Source organism: Gymnogyps californianus, chromosome 4, assembly GCF_018139145.2.
Source record: "Gymnogyps californianus isolate 813 chromosome 4, ASM1813914v2, whole genome shotgun sequence".
NCBI classification, from domain to species: Eukaryota; Metazoa; Chordata; class Aves; order Accipitriformes; family Cathartidae; genus Gymnogyps; species Gymnogyps californianus.
In genome coordinates this window covers 39,817,617-39,837,582 of record NC_059474.1, presented here as the reverse complement: position 1 = coordinate 39,837,582, position 19,966 = coordinate 39,817,617, and the positions used below count along the sequence as shown (strand labels likewise).

Sequence of the window (19,966 nt, the reverse complement as noted above, 5' to 3'; positions counted from 1 at the left end):
TTCTGTCTACATTGGATGAAGTAATAATTTGGTAAGAAGTTTTAGAAATAGAAAAAAGCAGGCTAGCTAGAAGCTAATGCACTTAAAACACAGTTGGACATAAAAAAACCCCCACAACTTTACAGACAGGATGCATTCAACTGTACCACTAACTTGCAAATACTCATATTCTCTGTAGGCTTCTTCTGTGTTTTGTGGTAAAAGTTTGAGAGTAAAAACTTAAAAATACAAAATTCCTTGAAATCAGAAACAGTAAGATTTTTTTTTTTTTTTGCAACCACAGCAGAAACTGTCATAGAGTTTTTACTTACTTTTGGCAAGGGTACTTGTAAAAAGCTTTCTTAAAAAAACTCCTGTGTCCGCTAAGCATAAGAGAACAGCACTACTACTAAACAACCTTTAAAGAAATATTTTTAATACAAAATACTAAGCAAATTATTTTTTAAATTCAGAATTCTGTCCATAACATCAGAATGGCACACGTATAAATATTACAATTTAATATACTGTCAAATTAATAATATACTAAAATAGTTTACACAAACTAACTCTTTCATTTATGATAACTAATTCAGCATGACAAAGTAACCTACGTTATTAAACCACATGTATTAGTACGTATGTCTCATGGAGACAAGTTCACATATAGATGAGGTGACTATGTAGTAAGTTAGAATTGTAATTTAGTGACTTCAGGTACACTGTTATAGAGCGCTCATGATCTTTCAGCACCAGCACTCATAGCCTCTAGAGGCATACACTAGGTAGCACAGAGTGGCATAAGCACACTAGAAAGCAAGCCATGGATGTTCCCAACCTCTCTCAAAAATGAATCCTGGTGGATTCAGCTGCAGCCATTTCAGACATTACCACTCAGCTGCCAGTACTGAACCTTCTCTGTTCACAATCCACAATGCTACCTCCAAAGTAACAATCACTGGGATTTTATTAATCTATTTGCACTTGACTGCCTGAGTTATCCGAAGATACAGCAGCCATGGCAGAGGGTTGTAGGTAGGACAGGTAGAAAACTTATCTTAAACCAGTGCAGATATATTCAGTAAGAGCTTCTTTGACTAAAGCTTGTTGTGGCCTACAGTGAACTCTGTGCTACGAGATGCTCTAAAGATCCAGTGACAGAAGTGAATCACCAAACAAATTACTTTGTTGATGAAGTTCAACAGCAGGCCATTAAAGATGGCTGTTCTAGTTTGAACGTTTTTTTCCAACTTTCAAAGATACCAACTCAGAACATAAGGCAACAATCATTCTAAAGCACAGCACACAAGCATCTAAACAACCTCACTTATAAATGATACGTTAAGGTGTGCTTTTATTACCCAATGATTTTATTCAAGTAGACAAAGAATAATTAAAGTGTTTATGACAAGACATGCTCATTTTACTTGCTCCCCCCTTTTAACTTTTCCTAGCTCAAGTTTAGCAGAGATTCAAATGATCAGCAAGCTACCAAGTTAAGAAAACAATCAAACAGATCTTCAAATACCTATGGAACAATCCTCAAGATGCTGAAGTTCTATTACAAATGAATCCTAGTATCTCTAGACACAGAAAGAGAAAGCGTCAAACCCAGCTCCGTCAGCTCTGGGTAACTGTCATGCTCTAGGTATGCAACTGCTCCTTTGCAGGGGTAGATGTGCTACAGGAAAGGGAAAGTGCACAGCATATCAGTGACAAGGAAATCACTGTGATTAAGATTCATAACTTGACTTCCACTACAAAAAAAGGTGACAGGAAGATTTCCACCTGTCTTCACATCCAGCTAGAGTCAACGCAATAATCCTTGAAGGCTTGTACTACCAGGGATGTTTGGATGTCCTCTCTATTCAAATGTATTCTCAGCTGTTGCGAAACAAGTTAGAAAGGTCCACAAGGAGATGCTCCTTATCTCTTAAAGCTTTGAAATCATCTCCACTCCTTTCCAACCCCCTTTCCTTGCTTGTCAGCATTTGCATGCAATTTTCTTTTCAAGAGAAAAGAAAATCTGGACTAAGTCTTAGAAAGACAATTAAATATTCTCAAAATAAGTCTCATGTGTAGAGGCAGAGCCTTTCACGCTCCCTGCCCTTTCTTCCAGATTTCTACCAAGTATGTTTTTAAATGGCAAAGTGAAGGTCCAGTTCAATGTTTACTATTCATCACTTTTAGCTACTTAGTTCTTAGGAAAACAGATAGACTATAAGAGTCATTAGACACTTGGTCTCTTTGCACACATATGACCACTTGTCCACTTTATGAGCTCTCTTTGGAAGTTTTTTACCCAGTGACCAAAGCTCTACTTTGAAACTTGGCATTACTTGGAAGTAAATGTACAACAGATAACTTTTTGTGGTATTTAGAACCACAGTTTGACTGTCAGGTTTGCAAAAGTTTAGAAATTTAGTTGGGATGTACGTAATGCCTACTAAATTCATGACTTAAGAGACCTCAGTAGTGAAGCACATCAATTTCAGACATTTCACTTAGATGTAGATTTTTAAACAGAGATGAATTGCCTATGCTAACTGTGAAAGGGTCAGCACTAACTATAATTTTGCAACTATGTTCACTTTCCTCGAACTAAAGACAGTCAGTTTTTTAAACCTCGTTCTAGATTATAGTACCAGTCTACAATCATTTAGAGATAAGTTACCAAGATAATTACATCAGGAAACTACAGATTAAGCTTAGTTGCATTACATAAAGCCATAATAAAGTAGAAGATATTAAAAACAGCAAAGTAGTAGCTGCACCATCAACATACCTTTGTACTTGTTCACATGATTATGCAACAGTGAAAATGAACAACCATTTTAAAAAGTAACACCTGGGGAACCTTAGCACTTTCCTCCTTTAAATGTAGATGTTAATAGGACAAAAGAAATTAAATGCAATCTACTACTTGCTCAGTTGGCTGACTCAGCAAAGGACTAGAAACCATGAAGTGAAACTGAGTGAATCCTGGAATTTTATTACATGCAGCACCTAGGAAAGAAAGACAAAAAAGTGTAATTTGCTACATTTAGGATTAGTGTCTTTGTCATTGTACTTTATCATCTAAAGACCCAGTTACTAATTCTACTACAATGGTGTAATTATTCTTTTACAATCTGTTTAACCCAAGACATCTTGAAAGTATTTAATTTTTAAGTAAAAATACAGTGCTACTGACTGCTGTAGTGCAATTAATGCCCTTATAATACAATTCAAAACAGTAACTTAAATTAGGAAAATATCTCTCTCTCTTTTTCAGTCCTGATTAACTTAATGAGTTCCTCCAACACTAATCTCTTAAACACAGAACTATGGGAAATAAGAGATCAAAGAACAGCAATAAGCAGTCTAACTAAATAAGCCATGTTGATTAGCAAATTGTATTTCCTACTGATCTAAGAGTTCACTAATGAGATGCCTGGCACAATGACTGATCTTGGACTGCTTTGAACCTATGCTTAACATTCACATTCTCCCTGCCTTATGCCATATCTAGAGGAGGCATAAGCATTCTTTTTTAAAACCTTCAAATTAATCATACACAGTCCCGGAAAACACATGAAGATTGTAAATATTTTTGATTTTTACTAAGACTTGCATAAATTTGGTGAAAGTCTAAGACATCAAAATGCAGAGGAAAAATTAAAATATCTCAAGTCCACACTAGGACAGTTGCCCTGCTAACCAGCATTTGATATTATGAACAGCCAGTATTGCTGCAGCGTTCAAAGAATAATTAAAGACTTCTGCTTTAAAATCCACCTTCAGTTTTGTATTTCTGTTACCTAGTTAGGGTCAACAAGCTTTGTCTGTTAAGCAAAATACATACCATAACTTCCAGTTGTATTGGCACATATAACAGCACCAAAGAACTTTGGAGCATACTTCTGGATTCTGGAAATAACTTTCTGACAAGCTACTGTTGGGTCTGTTCCCATCCTCATATACTCCACTGCTTGATAACTAAAAAAAAAAAAAAACAACCCCACACTCAGACAGTTAGCCATATTCAGGTTATATATTCTAAAATACCATTGAGAGACCTTGATTTCTTTGAATAATGGAAACACATGATAAATAATCTTTAGCGAAACTTCATATTGGCAAATATTTCTCAAGTTCTACATGAAAAGTAATTAGAAACAGGACTAAAAGGGGCTGCAAGATGTCATCTATGCCATCTATCATTCTAAGGCAGGACCAAGCCTGGGATAACTTTCTGATCATTTGCAGGAGGAGAGGCTAAGCAACAGATCAGTCAAAGAACTGCAAAGAAGCAGTTAAAGAGTTAGTGGCTTTTACTTTTCATTGCATGATTAAGTTCGACGTTAAAAGTTATTACTAGTTTTCAAAAAGGCCAATGTCAAGGTAATTTTTTTGAAGAAAATTGATCTCTGATATTACATTACTGATAAATTACTGATTTCAGTAAGCATCAAAGATCTTGCAGAGAAAAACTTAAGTTTCTGAAAACCTCAAAATTGACACAGTTTCTTTATTTCATGAATATGAAGGTATAACGTTTTGAGACTTTGAGCCACTTTCAAATTTTTTGCAAGCCAATTTAAAAAAATTCTTACTCTAAATGAGAGAGTAATAAAAACTAACTTCCTTTGTATCTACAGTATCATTAGACAAATGACTATATGGACATTGCTTGAGATCAAATCAGTTGCATTTCCAAAATGTCCTCAGAGGAAAAAAAATTACTTCTGTTGTCATTTTCTTTCAGAACCTGAAGATTAAAAGGCAACGCATAATAACTTACAAGCAAACAACACTAGATTTTGTTCTGATGAAAGATGCATATACCAAGACCAAGCCGCTCTTGTTACACTAAGACTCATCTACAGATAGCATTAACTATAGATGTTATCAGAGTACCGCAGAAGAGAACTTTCCTTGCATTTTGAGACTCCCTATTATCTTTGATTTATTTTAACAATCAAATAGGTTCAAGTTATCTAAAGATAACTATCTGAATATAAAGCTGTATTTCACAGGGGTCTCTTGACTAATCAAAAACTCAGTGAGATGCTACTATCTCAAAGAAGGCGGACAGAAAATATTAGCAATTTTGCCCTTTATTTGACACTTCCTTCACTTCTGGCAGGTCAATTCTATTCTTTGTTTTCATGTGGGAATATCTAAATGTCGTGGTTTAAACCCAGCCAGCAGTTAAGCACCATGCAGCCGCTCCCTCACTCCAGTGGGATGGGGAGGAGAATCGGGAAAAAAGGTAAAACTTGTGGGTTGAGATAAGAACGGTTTAATAACTAAAGTAAGATATAATACTAACAATAGTAACAATGAAATATAATAATAATAGTAATGAAAAGGAATATTAAAAAAAAAAAAAGAAGAGGGGAAAAAAGGAAAAAAAAACCAGTGATGCACAGTGCAATTGCTCACCACCTGCTGACCAATGCCCAAGCAGCGATCGGCCTCTCCCAGCCAACTCCCTCCCATTTATATACAGGGCATGACTTTCTACGGTATGGAATATCCCTTTGCCTAGTCCAGGCCAGCTGCCCCGGCTATGCTCCCTCCCAGCTTCTTGCACACCTTCCTGCTGGCAGAGCATGGGAAACTGAAAAATCCTCAACTTAGGACAAGCGCTACTTAGCAACAACCAAAACATCAGCATATTATCAACATTATTCTCACACTAAATCCAAAACACAGCACTGTACCAGCTACTAAGAAGAGAATTAACTCTATTGCAGCTGAAACCAGGACACTAAATAACATGGAATTAGGAAAGATCTGTATCTACAAGGAACCTGTGATTAACCATCTAGTCTGAGTTGTTTTCTAAAATTCGTTGGTGCCAACACAAAATGTTTTAAGCATTACAGCCAAATCCTTCAGGCTGCTAAACTGTAATGTAAGCTTTTATTAATTAACCTCATAGTGGAGCTCAACTCACTACTACTGTTGGTATCTGATATCTCAGGATAATTCATGAAGTTGTCAATTGCCCTGTATTTCAAGACTGGCTTGGAACAGCTTGAAACTCATTGAGGACATTTGTAAATATGCAACAGCTAGTAGACACTCATAACTGCCAGAGTTTCAGAAAAAGCACCTGAGTAATATGAAGGCCACTGCTATATATTCCTTCAAGCATCAGTGTCCATTATGTTCAGCATGGACTTCCATAACTCAGTCCTGCTGAGACCAACCCACAAGAATGGCTGTCAAGACTGAGTGATGAAAACAGCCATATTTTACACAGGTTATGCAACCACAACGATAGCACTAAACCACCTCTTCCAGTTTCAAATCAGATGCAATTATATAGGATTGTTACAGTGACACCTCTCCACCCTCCTGAGTAATCTGAGACTCACTCCTCATCCTTTCTACAATTTATGACGCTTATCTCCCACACAACAAAACACTTTGAAGGAGAAAGCTAATCAGTTCTGTTACAAAGCATGCAGGTTGGGAATATACTCATTACCTGCTGCCTGTTTGCTCACAGCTTGGCAGTATTAAGGGATCTGTCATCAAGATATTTAAGAAGTCACTTCTTTTAAGACAGATCATAAGGATGACTTGATTCTGCTACTGTTCTTTCCCCTTCCATTCCTTCCTTTACTCCCACTTCACCAGCCAGTAAGTCAGACTGTCTTTTTAATCAATTACTTCATTTACTGAGTTCACATTTTGCTAGAGAAAGCTAGCAAAGTCTGGCCTAAGGACAAACCTGGGTAAGAAGCGCATCATGATGTCACCATCCCCAGTGGCTGCAGCTCCTCCAGCTGTACTATCCGCATAGGATCCTGCTCCAGCTATCGGAGAATCTCCTACACGGCTGTAGTGAACAATGGAAAAAAAAAACAACTAGAAAACTATAATTTACTAATTGCAGTGGGATTGCATTAATGTAATAGCTCTTGGCCTCATACTGGCAAGTTCATATGGCTTGGGCACATTTTTAACTTTGTCAACCTTATTGCCTCCAGCTGGGTTAGTGTTAAACCCACAGGAGAACAGAACAGGTAAAGAGGTCACTCCACTGCAGTCAGAAGTCTTGTCTTAAAACTACCGATAAAAGTGATCTGTGATAACCTGACTGACCTGAGGCTAAATTCACCTCCGATACACAACTGTTTGTTATTATACTGACTACAGTTAGGGCAGTAAGGTTTAGCCAGTGGGCAACGGTAAGCAGCTGGGGACATTAGTATGTTCAATAACTTGTTGCTAAATCCAGAAGTTGTCTGACTTGGTTGACAGACAAGATTCCTAACTGGGTAGAAAAAAAAAACCTCAAAGACAAAATACAGGCCTGGGGCTCTGATTCTATGTAGACTGCTTTGGAGACTGTGCACCTCTCCAGAATGCTCATTCATCTCTGGTGCCTTGCCTTACAAAAGTTGCCTCACAGCTGTGCCAGTTGTTTGTGTCCCTGTATGGTGACTTAAGCCAGCTGAAAAACAAGTATTCCCTCAAAGAAACACAAATCATCTTGCAACTGAATCAGTTTCTCAGTATTAGGATTTACAGCAGTGCCCTGAAATAAGCAAGGCCATTTTGTGATCATCACAATCTAAAACATATAACCTTTAGATAAGCTTAACATAGGAAATGAGACAGGAAAAAGCTTTTTTGTAAAACCAGACATACTAACCCTGGAATTTTGTGGACTGCACCATTAGTAGATGTCCCAGAAGCAACGGTTCCACTCCCACCAATTACAACCATACCTAAAATTTTCAATATGGATGAAACATGTTCAGAAACACTCCTAACAAATTTGTTAAAATTGGTAGTATGGTTATCAAACAGAACCATGATACCCAGACTATTCAAATTACTGATATCCTGAAACACAGAAAAGTCGTACTCTTAAAGAAAACAAGTTCTTTGTAAAACACATTTGGAAACTTTTTGGATGTATTACAAGACCTTAGAATGCAATCTAAAACAGTGAGTGCCACACTGTTCAGAGCTGTACGTTACTGCTGCCCAAGCAGCCACTGTCTCCTGATATACACCTACGTTAACCAGTAGACAACAAGTACCTGGTGTCATCACATCCTGCCGTAGTACCATCAGAACAATAAAGTTTGGAAATTATAAATGGTGCTTGAGGGAGATTAAAAAAAAAGTCAGAAGGATGATCTTAAATTTGGCAGAAGGTAAAATACTGCCTACCAAAGTAACAAGAATTACATGACAGGCAATCAAATGTGTGGATGAGGCTACCCCTTGCTAAATTTTGTGCTGATAGGGAAGCCACTGCCTCATTAGAGAAGCTTAGACTGGCACCTGGAACAGGATTTGGGATCAGCTGATTCTCCATAAAGCAAAACTTCATCTCTTTAAGAGAGGGCAGAAATTGCTGCTGGCATCAAACTCCAGTACAAAGTGACAGCCAAGAAGCAGAATTCAAATTCTCTGATCTCACTACGCAGTACCTCCTTCTCATAGAAAAGTTTCCTGACCAGTAGAAGCTAAAAGCATAGAGGCACTGACTCTATGGCCACCATTAGGCTCTGCAAAAAGACTGAAAGGGCATCAGTTCCTACCAATTTCCTAAATGCATTCTGAATGAAGACTCTTCTCAAAATGTGTTGTTAGTCAAGGAGACATTTCATACATAAAACAATGGGGTGGGAGAACTTGAAGTACAAATATAAGCGCCATCATTTACTACAGAACAGCTTAGGACTACTTCATGATACATCAATTCCTGAATGGTAGTTAGTAGATTTCCCTCTCATCCTGACACTCCACAACTTACAAGTTTTCTAGAACACATTGAACACTGTATAAACCAGTAAAGAAAACTACCTACGAACTTAAGAATTTGGTAGGTTGCCTGACTTATGTAGAACATTAATTGGTTATTAGTAGGGTGGACTGGAAGCAAAGAAGAAAGATTCACAGTTGAAACAACTTGTTAATTCTTAGTATTGCAAATACTGTCAGGCAGAAAGTTCTGAATTGCTAAACTGAGAAAAATCCAGACTAAAACAAAAGGTCTAAGTTTCAACACTACAAAGGATAAATCTTTGAAAGACATGAATCTGTAATTGCTCCAGTCCTGTGTCTGATCTGCTCATTAATCAGCTTATAGGCTTAGCAATTAACAGTCCTCAATCAGTAAACTCTGAGAAGTCTTTGGGGACTACTGCTGCTAACCATAGTAGTTCCTGTGGAAATTTATTGATTTAGTCAAAAGCCAGAATAGAAGAAAAATGAAAGTAAGCTTTATTTTATAAGTTTAAGGACTGTTTGACAAACATTGCTTTTGGTTGGCAATAGGACTGTTTACTAATTTCTTCCACCACTGCAAAGCCTTTTAAGCTGGTCTGACAGCTACAGGGAAGACTTGACGTAAGTTAACCATAATCAAGATAAAAATAACTATTTTTAACCTTGATCAGTTTTCTAAGCATCCATAGCTGCCCAAGCAATTATGCCAAGATATCTGAGGGAAAAGTAGTAGGGCAATGAACAAATAGCTAAGGGCAAAAAATGAAGCAAGTGGCTGTGCAGCCAGTGCCTGAAAAAAAACCCCAAAACCAAATCCTACTTTTAGGCACTCCATCCTAACATATAAATAACATGATCTTGAAACCACTATAAAGGGGAAATAATACCTATACGAAATACTTTTCTTTAAACTCAGTATGATTAAATCTGTAGGGGAATGAGGAAAAAAAAAATATAGCATCAGAGTTACCAAAGGTTGTTACCAATAGTGTCATGATTATGAACACTTCTTTGCAAGATGGTCTGTTCTTCTTTACAAATTACTTTTTCAGGTCGTTTGTATGGTCCACAGGATTTTGAAGAGTCTGGTACCACATTCTGTAATTATTTTGTTATTTGCATGAATAATATATTATGCTTCATTACAGATAAACTTAAAAATACTACAATCAATACCTATAATCTACTACACATGTATCAGATGCCCAATACTCAAATGATACAGCTGTACTGAAATCCCGCAAGTTGTTTCGCTTAAAGAATAAAGACTGACTTCCGGTATTATATGGTAAAAAGTTTTTCCTACTAGAAAGTTATGTTGTTCAAATTAAAGATTCTCTTTTTCCTAATTGACTGGTCAAAAAAAAAAGCTCATTCTTCAGCAAAGTGAAGAAAATTTTCAATCTAAAAAAACAACCAGATGAACTGAGTTTGTTTTACTAATGTCAAGTCAAGATATTACGTCAAGTCAGTATCATAGTCAAGATATTTTCCCAACTGAAAAACAGAGTAAGTACTGAATTAAAATGGTTCAGCAATGCAGCATCTCATATCCAAGAAACAATGAAGACAGTGTAGAAACATGTAGAAATCTACACCACCAATCTCAAAACAAAAAAAAACCCCTCACCACAATAGGCAAGTTTAACACAGCTGCACTAATGTGATGTGTTCACAAGTCTGCATAAAGCCACTCTAACTATTTAAGGACCTTAATTGCTACTGTAAGATTTTCTTTCAGAAATTTACATATGCATCAAAAAATACATGCACTACTTTGTTTAGTTTGAGAAGTCCTGCCCAAATTTAGAGCTAAAAAAAAAATTTTCCCCACCAAAACGCTACTGCAGCAGCATCAAAACCAGCAAGATCTAAGAAATAAGAGCTAGCCATATACTCTTCCCGAGTCTACCAAATGCTTGGTAATTCCAAGTTTGTTCTGTTTAATAAGCAAAACTTTTTTTTTTTTTTCTTCACACATAAAGCACAACTTCAACATAAGCTGAAAGGAAGAGGCAACGCTGCATTACTGACTTTCTAAACTGCCACTTCACCACCACCACTGCACTGTACCTTCCAGTAGTTTGGCTGGCAGCTTTGATTAAGCCACTTCGAATACACCGAAAGAGATTTTTGGGTAGTTAAATCTTCATACGGAAACCCCATTCTTACAGCAAACAGGGAGGCTTTAAAAGCAACAACAGAACAAAACCATTAATTTATTCACATTTTTATACATTTTATGATAATGCATTCATGTAATGTTATCTAGAAATCAAGAAATTCTACATTATCTATGGAGATGAGAAATATTTCTTCAGAGAGCAGTATCAGCCATTATAGTGACGTACAACTGCAGTAACAAACCCTCCTTTCACTGGTAATATCAACATAGTTACAGTGAATTGAGGAAATTTAACACATAAGTTTTACCATTGAAAGAGAAACAAGTTCAACTCTGTTAATCAACTGGACACAAATAACCTGGAGCAAGAGCAGCCTGGGCTGTGTGTGTCACAGAAATATTTAAATAAGTGATACAAATAATAGTGTATTTTCCTTAAAAAGCTAGTCTTTTATGAAATGTAAGTAACATAGTGGCACAACATTTACCACTAAACCACTGATAACAAATCAATCCAACAGCTTACATCATATCACACTTCTTCCTTGCAGCTTTAAAAGTGACTGCTTCCTTGTTTTTGAAATTAATATAGTATGTGTCAAGGGAGCAAAAGAAATACCAACACAAGCCATGGAAGAATGCTGCACTCCTAAAAATGGCTTTTATAGTTAGGGAAAGAGAAAAGAAAAAAGATCAACTGTTCTCTCTTCTTTTAGTTGTAGGCACCTTTGATATTACCTAGTAACAGATACTGTTGCTAGATTCAGATGCTTGAACAATTTATATTACCAATCTTTGACAATAATGTCACTATAAGACACAGCTGAACAAGCTTCTCCAGTCCAAGAATTAAGAAAAGCTTTCAATTATTTCTGGACAGCTTTTCTGTGTTTTTCTTAAAAACTGACACAATTAAAGTCTCTGCACTCAGAGGAAAAGAAAACTGACAGCTTCAATTAAACAGATATTTATTTTCCCATTTCTACAACAGGCAGACAGGGGTTTTTATTGGTTTTTTTCTTTTTTTTTTTTTTTTTAATAAGATAAAATTGTGCTTGTGTATGTTTGTCAGTCATTCTTTCATGACTTTTGAAGCCTTGTTTCTATTCCAGGAAGCAGAGTTGGTCATTTTTACTCTCTGAACTTTTGACTTGGATTACTGGTCTAAGTACTGCTATGACAAAAAGGGAAAAAGTCAGGTACACTGTGATTATGAAACTTTCCTATCTGTTAAGAGACAAACCTGAAGATTTCTGGGCAGATGATAACCAAAATAATTCTTTTTTTCCTCACTTGTAATCATTCTGCACTGAATGTCCCTCACCAGACTCAGTTCTACCTTGGTATACCCAGCCTTTATTGCTAGTTTTCTAAGACTTGTCCTAAAGAAATCAGGCAACAAATGGAGAAAGCAGTTCTTTTAACAGTGCAAGAACTGATCAGTGTTGTTATCTGTATCTGTTCAACAAGAGCTACACCAAGATCACTGAGAAGATGATGGAACAACTAACCCTGGAAACCACTTCTGAGCACATGAAGGACAAGAAGGTGATTGGGAGTAGTCAGCATGGCTTCACAAAAGGGAAGTCATGCTTGATCAGCCTGCTAACCATCTATGATGAAACAACTGGCTTGGCAGATGAGGGCAGAGCAGTGGATATTGTCTACCTTGACTTCCATAAGGCTTTTGACACCGTCTCCCGTAAGATCCTCAAATAGAAGTTGATGAAGTATTGGCTGGATGAGCAGTGATGTGGACTGAAAACTGGCTGAAGGGCTTAGCTCAGAGGGTGGTGATCAGTGCTATGAAGTCTAGTTGGAGCCAGTAACTAGCAGTGTACCCCGAGGGTCAATATTGGGTCCAGTAACATCAAATATCTTCATTAATGATCTGGATGATGGGGCAGAGTATATGTACCCTCAGCAAATTTTGCAGATGATACAAAACTGGGAGGAGTGGCTAAAACACCAGGGGGTTATGTTGGCATCCAGAGTGATCTCGACAGGCTGGAGAAATGGGCTGATAAGAACGTCATGCAGTTCCACAAAGAGAAGTGCGAAGTCCTACACCTGGGGAGGAACAATGCCATGCACCAGTACATGCTGGGGCCACCCAGGGGGAAAGCAGCTTGGCAGGAGGAGACGTAGTTCTGGTGGGCAGCAAGCTGAATGTCAGCCAGCAATGTGCCCTTGCAGCAAAGGCAGGTCACAGTGCAGGCCGAGCTCCAGCATTAAGAGTGTTGCCAGCAGGTCAAGGGAGGTGACCCTTCCCCTCTACTCAGCACTGGAGAAGCCACATCTGGAGTAATGTGTCCAGTTCTGGGCTCCCCAGTACAAGAGAGACATGGACATACTGGAAAGAGTCCGGTGAAAGGCCACAAAGATGATTAAGGGACTGGAGCATCTCTCCTATGAGGAAAGGCTGAGAGAGCTGGGACTGTTCAGCCTGGAGAAGAAAAGGCTCAGGGGGGATCTCATCAGTGTATAAAAATATCTGAAGGGAGGGTGTAAAGAACACCAAGCCAAACCCTTTTCAATGGTGCCTAGAGACAGGACAAGAGGCAATGGGCACAAACTGAAACACAGGAGGTTCCCTCTGAACAGCAGGAAACTCTTCTACACCCTGAAGGTGACCAAGTTGCTCAGAGGTTGTGGAGTCCCCCTCCTTGGAGATATTAAAAAACCGTCTGGACATGGTCCTGGGCTACCGGCTCTGCTTGAGCAGTGGGGTAAGACCAGAAGACCTCAAGTCCCTGCCAACCTCAACCATTCTGTGATTCTGTAACACAACCTCTTCCTTAAGTTCTCTACGTACCAAAGGTTTAAAATACCTGAACTTCAATTTTTTGAGTCAAAGTAAGCAGAACTGTGAGGACTATTCAGGTGTCATGGTACTCTAACAGATTCCATCAGTGTTTTTAACACTGAAAACAAAAATGTCATGTTACTTTTAATAAAACTTTACTGCCAGGAACAATGTACTGGTCATACATTTAAAAATGATCAACTAAACAAAATTAATGCATGCCACAGCTTGCCTCCTCCTCTCTGGTGTCAACCACTCACAGAAATGAAATTTTAGGAGACAGGCAGACTTTCCTGGATTATATTACTAAATATACTCAATTAAAAGTGCAGCTTAGTTACTCGGAAAAAAATAAGGAATAACCTTAGCAATTTTGCATCTTGAATAAAAAAAGCCTGCAGAGTTATATACATTTATATGAAACGGTTTTACTATTTTAGCTGGTGAAAATGGTGAATATGTAAATATTTACTGGTGGAAAATGTAAATATTTGTCTTTAGAAAAGAAACAGTTGTTTCTCTCACATGCTGACTTGAAGGTTCAAATGTATTCTTTTGAAGCTATAGCTCTGTTTTTTCTTTATCCGTCTTCACCTGGTAAGGACAACTATAGCTTCCTTTATCCATATTCGTATTTCCACAGAAAATACACTCCTTCGCAAGAAATACTATTCTTTCTCAATTTCTCCACTGCTTTGATTCATTCACTAACATTTACTACCATCTCCAATTTTTATTCAGCTATATCTTCAGCTTTTCTGTCTTTCTTTTGCCACTGCTGCTAGACAGTTTCTTCTGAGGAAGTTCTCACTGACAGCAAGGACTTGGCATAACAGCCTTGTCCACATGACTCCATTACGCAAAGAGCTTTCTTCTTAGGCTGGAAAATGTATTTTAAATCAGCACTTTAATTCTTCCGTTTCTTCATCTTCCTTATCTTTGCTGCTCATTCTACCAATCAAAAGTTATCAAAATATTTTGATAACTACCAATGATGGAAAAAGGAGTATTATAAGCATTTCTTCCTCCTCTATTTAACACCTGACCAATTTCTTTTTCAGCATCACCTGTGAAATCTCTTACCAAAGCCACTTGTTACCTCATCATGGCCAAATGCTTCAATTAAATAGAATCTGCAAATCTCTCTCTCTCTTTTCAGACCTTCTGTCAAACACTGTCCTCACCTTCCTCTATTGCCTATTTTACTCCGTTAAAAAACTGCTGTTGCACTTATTTCTCTATCACTCTGTACACATTAATTCCTTAAAGAATCTTTTATCTTTTCTTATCAATTTCAAAGCACTTGACTTACCCTTAATGCTCAGATGTCAACTTCCACACTTATCCCCACCTTTCTTTCTGAGCAGGCACATACATTTTAAAAGTCCTTAACTGTGAGCCAAGTAACCTTCCACTCACTACTCATATACCTCCCCGGAATGTACATCTCTTTTGAAACCAGTATTATTCTAACAGCAGCAGCTCATATTTTAAAAGCTCAACTATTCCTCGAGTTTGCTATCGCTATTTTGTTGCACCTAGGAGTAAAGGCCCTAATGTAATTTTTTTGCATTCAAGTTCTCATTAAGATTTTTAAACTATGAAATACAGTTAAGGTGCTTGATATATACTAAAATAGTAAAATGTAACTGTAGTGTCTAGTAATTCTGTCTTTCCTTAGAAAAAGTTACTCCATGGTTTTAAATGAAATGTTTACATCTAACAGCTTCTATAGTGTCTTGTATCAAATAATCTTTGATACCTTTGATATCAGTGATATTAGCAAAGCCTTGGGATTACAAGCTAATACTTGAAGTTAAATTAGTGGAAAGACCATAAAATTGTATTTTTCTTTTCATGTGCGAATAATGGAATAAAACCTAATTCATACACATGTAATAAGAGAGTAAACACTTCTGAACTATTTGACTAGATTCATTTGATTGTCAGGGAATCCCTCCACCTATACTACTAAGATTAATGTATGGCAATTTTAACAGGAAGCATTTAAAGAAGAGGGTACGACTTGGAAACGGTTAAAGGAATAATTACCTGACTCTCCCACTAATAATGTATGCTTAGTGTATTCGATGACCTTTCGCGCTACACCAATTGCATTTTTTACGTGCCTGAGATCCGCAACTGCCCCAACTTCCATAGTGTTGCTGCAAACAAGAAATATTGAAACCTTATTAAAAATGTAAGAATAATTGTACATTTTTTTATTAGACAAAATCTGTTCTCATCTAAATTAGAAAGCTTTCTCCTTTAACATATTGCTTTAATTGTTCTATGCCATAGACAGATGGCATCACACTAGTAGGGAAAAACTTCATACATATATTGTTTCCTTTCACAAGCACGGGGATGTTCCTCAACTAACAATAACTCCACCCACAGCAATATTTTCAGTAGAGTAACTATTTTGTTACATAAACTCATAACATGAACCAAACACTTGCAATTACTTTTTAATCAGGACAGCTTTAAATGGTAAATAGAGAAGACAATTGCTCCAGAAGTGAAATATTTATGGAATGAATCTAAAGGGAAAGCTTACAATGCTACAAACCATCTGCTCTGTAACTGCTATATCTAGAGTTGGATCACTGAACTACATGTAAAGATTCAATAACAAACATGCTTAGCTACTCTTCCACCGATTAGATAAGTATTTTTCCTAGTTCCACAAGTTGACATATAACTTGTCCCATAGTCAGCCCTAAATCAACAAGATCTCTGTAACAACTCTTAAAGTGTGCTAAAAATTATAGGGATCATTCTTTTCTCCATGTAGTTTTCTTACCCATCCATAATCATTGCGTCCAGTGTTGTTTCTCCACTTTCATCTGGGCTTCCTCCATATCCCACACTCCCATCGCACTGGTCAATCTCACACTGACCGCAACCTCTCTCAACCGCATCCAACTCAGAACCTCCCAACTGTAATACTCTCCAAGCTGTAATCAACACAAATAATTAAATGTCACCAGTGAAAACAGTCTCCAGTACTGCTTTAAAGCATGATGTGATGAAGATGCACTATGAAAGTGGATAAAAAAAGTAAACTATAACTTATAGGTGAAATAAAGTCAAAATATAAATATATTCAAAAGAATGTAAAGCATTACTTTTCCAAATACTGTTTTTCTTGCATATCTGATTAGTGTTTCTGACTGAGAAATAAAGCTTTTTTTCTGACTGGGAAGGTATTATTTACTAACAATCATCACAACTTCTATATATTAAATAACCTCCTCTGCCCAGAACCAACCATTACTTTATCACTGTTTATTTAAAGCCTTTTGGGGGGAGGGAGAAGGGGAAGCAAAACTTTTATCTCAAAATAAAAAAAAAGTTATAACAAGCAGCCCTTAAACGCTTCATATGAGAATACTAAGTGTCCAGCTGCAGAATAAAAAGATCTAAAACATACAGTGATCTAAAAGATCTAAACCTACATCAGTGACTACATAACAACAAAAAGAAAATGGAAATAACATACAAGAAATTACAGTCTCCACCTTCTCCTGTTCAACCCTTAGTCTTCTATTCTTTAGGATCTAGCTCATGGTGCAGTTTCGTAAGACATTACAGACGTGCCAAATGACACAACTTGAATAAACCGGGCCTGAAGGCTTTGCACATATGACATTTCACAAGGTTGGACCTCAGGCAAGATTTTCCAAGATGCCTGAGCTCACTGCCATAGACAATTGCAATCCTGCTTCCTCCTCCTTGTGCTGGCTCTGGTGCTCCATCATCTTCCAGACCCAGCACAGGGGAGGCAGCAGCAGCATACAGCCCAGCTCTTTTTGGCAGAACTATTACACTATCTCAGTCATCTCAAGCCTCATCTTCACATGAAACATAGGTGCATGAAACTGTCTGCACTAAGGAAAAATTAAGACTTAATACCTAACGTCCAACTCCACGTACGCTTGTCTTTATTATAAACTTCAGTGTGAGGAGTACTGCTCCAATTCCTACTACCTTTATTGCTGTGAGTAGCCTTAACACAAGCTTTCAAAAGCTGCAAAGCAAGGGCCTTGCAGTTTTCATGACTGTATTTCACTTCTGATCTATACAAGGCATTATAGGTAACCCATATCACTAGCAAGGCTTCCCTAACAAGGGGTTATTTACAACCCAACTATGCTAAAATAGCCTATGAGTCTTCTCAAATCAGTATCCACAACTAATTTATGTTGCCATAGGAAAAGCTGCTTTGACTGTCAGTAACACATCACTAAGCAACACAGAGCTCCAAAAATATAATATTCAGAATTATCTAAATCTTTGGGGGCAAGAATGAGCCTCAGAAGGGCATCATTAAAAACAAGTCACCATTGCAAACAGCCACAAGAGTATAAACCACATTATTAACAAAAGAATGTTTTTAATCTAGCTTTTCCACAGCTCATAACCCCGCTTTGTTTTAAACGCATTTTTCCCAACCTTTAAAGTTAAACCATTTGCTCGCAGGCTCTCAGGCAACACCAAGGCTCAGCAACAAGAGCACCATCAATGCAAACGCAAGCTCAGGGGTTTGGCCCCTTCCCATACGAAGGTAACCTAGCACCCCGACGCCCGGCCCGGGGCCAAGCTCCCCCGAGACCCGACGCAGACCCTTTCCAAGCACGCAGGCAAGGCACTTCACGCAGTCTCCCTGCCGGTACCGGTGATCGCTCTGACCGGTGAAGGGAGCACAGCGGGTAGTAGGAAGCCTGGCCTGCTGCAGCCATAGCCGTTGAACGGAAGCAGGGTCACAGCCCGCTTCCTCTTGCCACGCATAAGCGCGGCCACGTCCAAGAGACTTATTTTGCTTTTAAGCCAACACCCAGAGCCTCCCGCCGGCCTCTCAGCAGGAGGGCGCAGCAGGAGGCGCGCCGAGCGAGCGAGCGAGCGATCGGCACTACCCGGTCCGGCCCCACCCGGTCCGGCCCCCCGCCGGGGCACCTGTCTCTGCGGCCTTCCTAAACGCCCAGGTGTTGATGACTACGGGTAGGGCGGCGGCTGAGGCGGCGCCCGCCAGCTGCCACAGGACGAGCAAGAGAGGCGCCACCATCATCCACCCCTGCCCCCGCGCTTCCCGCCGCCGCCGCCATCGCCACCCGGCCCGGCCCCCACAGCGCCGCCACGAATCAGGCGGCTGCGGCGGCGCATGCGCACACGGCCCCGCCGCGGCGGAGCGATACGGCCGCTGACAGTTGTAGATCGTGGGGCGGAGGCTTCTGCCCGCGCCGGGGGAGTGGTGTGACCGGGAAGCGCGTCGGTGGTGCCCAGGCTGCGGAGGTCGGGGACTGCTGTCGGCCTGTTAAGGAACGTTTTTGTGGCAAGGAAAAGCCTGAATGCCTCCCAGCAAAGGCCAAGGCCCAGAGCAGATTAAAATACAATTTATAGTTATTGTATGTGTAGACGTGTGTTAAAGCTGGCCTCCTTGTGTGGAGGTCACAATCCGTTGATGACATTACCAGTGCTGGAGTGTCGGAGATGAGCTGGGGCGGTGGGGACAGGGCTGTGCGGTGGGTGCCAGCAGAGACCCAGAGCTGGGCCGGGCTGGCCCTGCGGCGGCAGGGCTCTGGGGTGGGGACACACCAGATAAAAGCGTGTTCCAAAGCAGTCGCTCTGTATGCTCATGAGATTCACGTGCAGCATCTTTACGTGCCGCCTTGTTCACATGTATGTTTTTGTCAAAAGTGTCTTAATGGCACCGAGACGTTTCTGTGAAGGGTGCCTTTTCGGATCTACTATGGCAAATAGCTTACGGAAGAATTTGTAAAAAGCCTTGCTTTGTAGAAATCATAAAACGTGTAACAAGTAATTTCTTAATTCTGCCCCTGCTGTTCAAGCTTTTCATTATAAACCATTAGCAGGAGTTTAAAGCCGCTTGACACGTTGCCGTAGTAGTCTGACTGTTTTCAGGTCCGTAGGCTCGCTTGCTGTCAGGGTAACGCGCCGATTTGTGTTCAGGCCCGATTATGTTCAAGCAGTCGCTGATCATCAACCAGCTATTCTTTCTGAACAACGTGAAAAAAGGTGGCTTCTGCTTCTACCAGAGGAAGTGGATATAAAATATACTTTTTTTTTTTTCACTTTTTCAGCTCATACTCATTACTCCTTTTCAATATATGATGGGCCAAACTCAATTACACTTTACCAGCAGTGTTGCTGGTCTTGTACTTGTAGTAGGAAGAGATACTTAGACCTCATGTGTGACAAGCTCAAGCTTGTAGGCATGCATAAATTGTAAGTGTACCCAAGCTGGTTTAAAAAGCCTGAAGCAATATTACTTTTATTATAACAAAATG

At 39.1% G+C, this 19,966-nt stretch overlaps 1 protein-coding gene across 1 annotated transcript; it reads right to left on the bottom strand.

Annotated features, from left to right (window-relative positions):
* Window positions 1-1,328: 1,328 nt before the first annotated feature.
* On the bottom strand, window positions 1,329-18,723 carry AGA (aspartylglucosaminidase). Its single transcript, XM_050895570.1, has 9 exons — window positions 18,615-18,723; window positions 16,462-16,615; window positions 15,708-15,820; window positions 10,798-10,910; window positions 9,708-9,822; window positions 7,634-7,709; window positions 6,707-6,814; window positions 3,824-3,957; window positions 1,329-2,985 (listed from the first exon to the last, which is right to left on the bottom strand). Exons 1-9 carry the CDS (start codon window positions 18,721-18,723, stop codon window positions 2,885-2,887), a joined length of 1,023 nt encoding a protein of 340 aa, XP_050751527.1. The 3' UTR covers window positions 1,329-2,884.
* Window positions 18,724-19,966: the final 1,243 nt, after the last annotated feature.

Coding starts and splice junctions, on each gene's coding strand:
- AGA (XM_050895570.1), bottom strand. CDS start 18,723: ATGGTGGCGCCTCTCTTGCTCGTCCTGTGGCAGCTGGCGGGCGCCGCC. Junction 16,616..18,614: donor TAGGAAGGCCGCAGAGACAG/GTGCCCCGGCGG, acceptor TGTTGATTACAG/CTTGGAGAGTATTACAGTTG. Junction 3,958..6,706: donor ATGATGCGCTTCTTACCCAG/GTTTGTCCTTAG, acceptor TTTTTTTTTTAG/TTATCAAGCAGTGGAGTATA.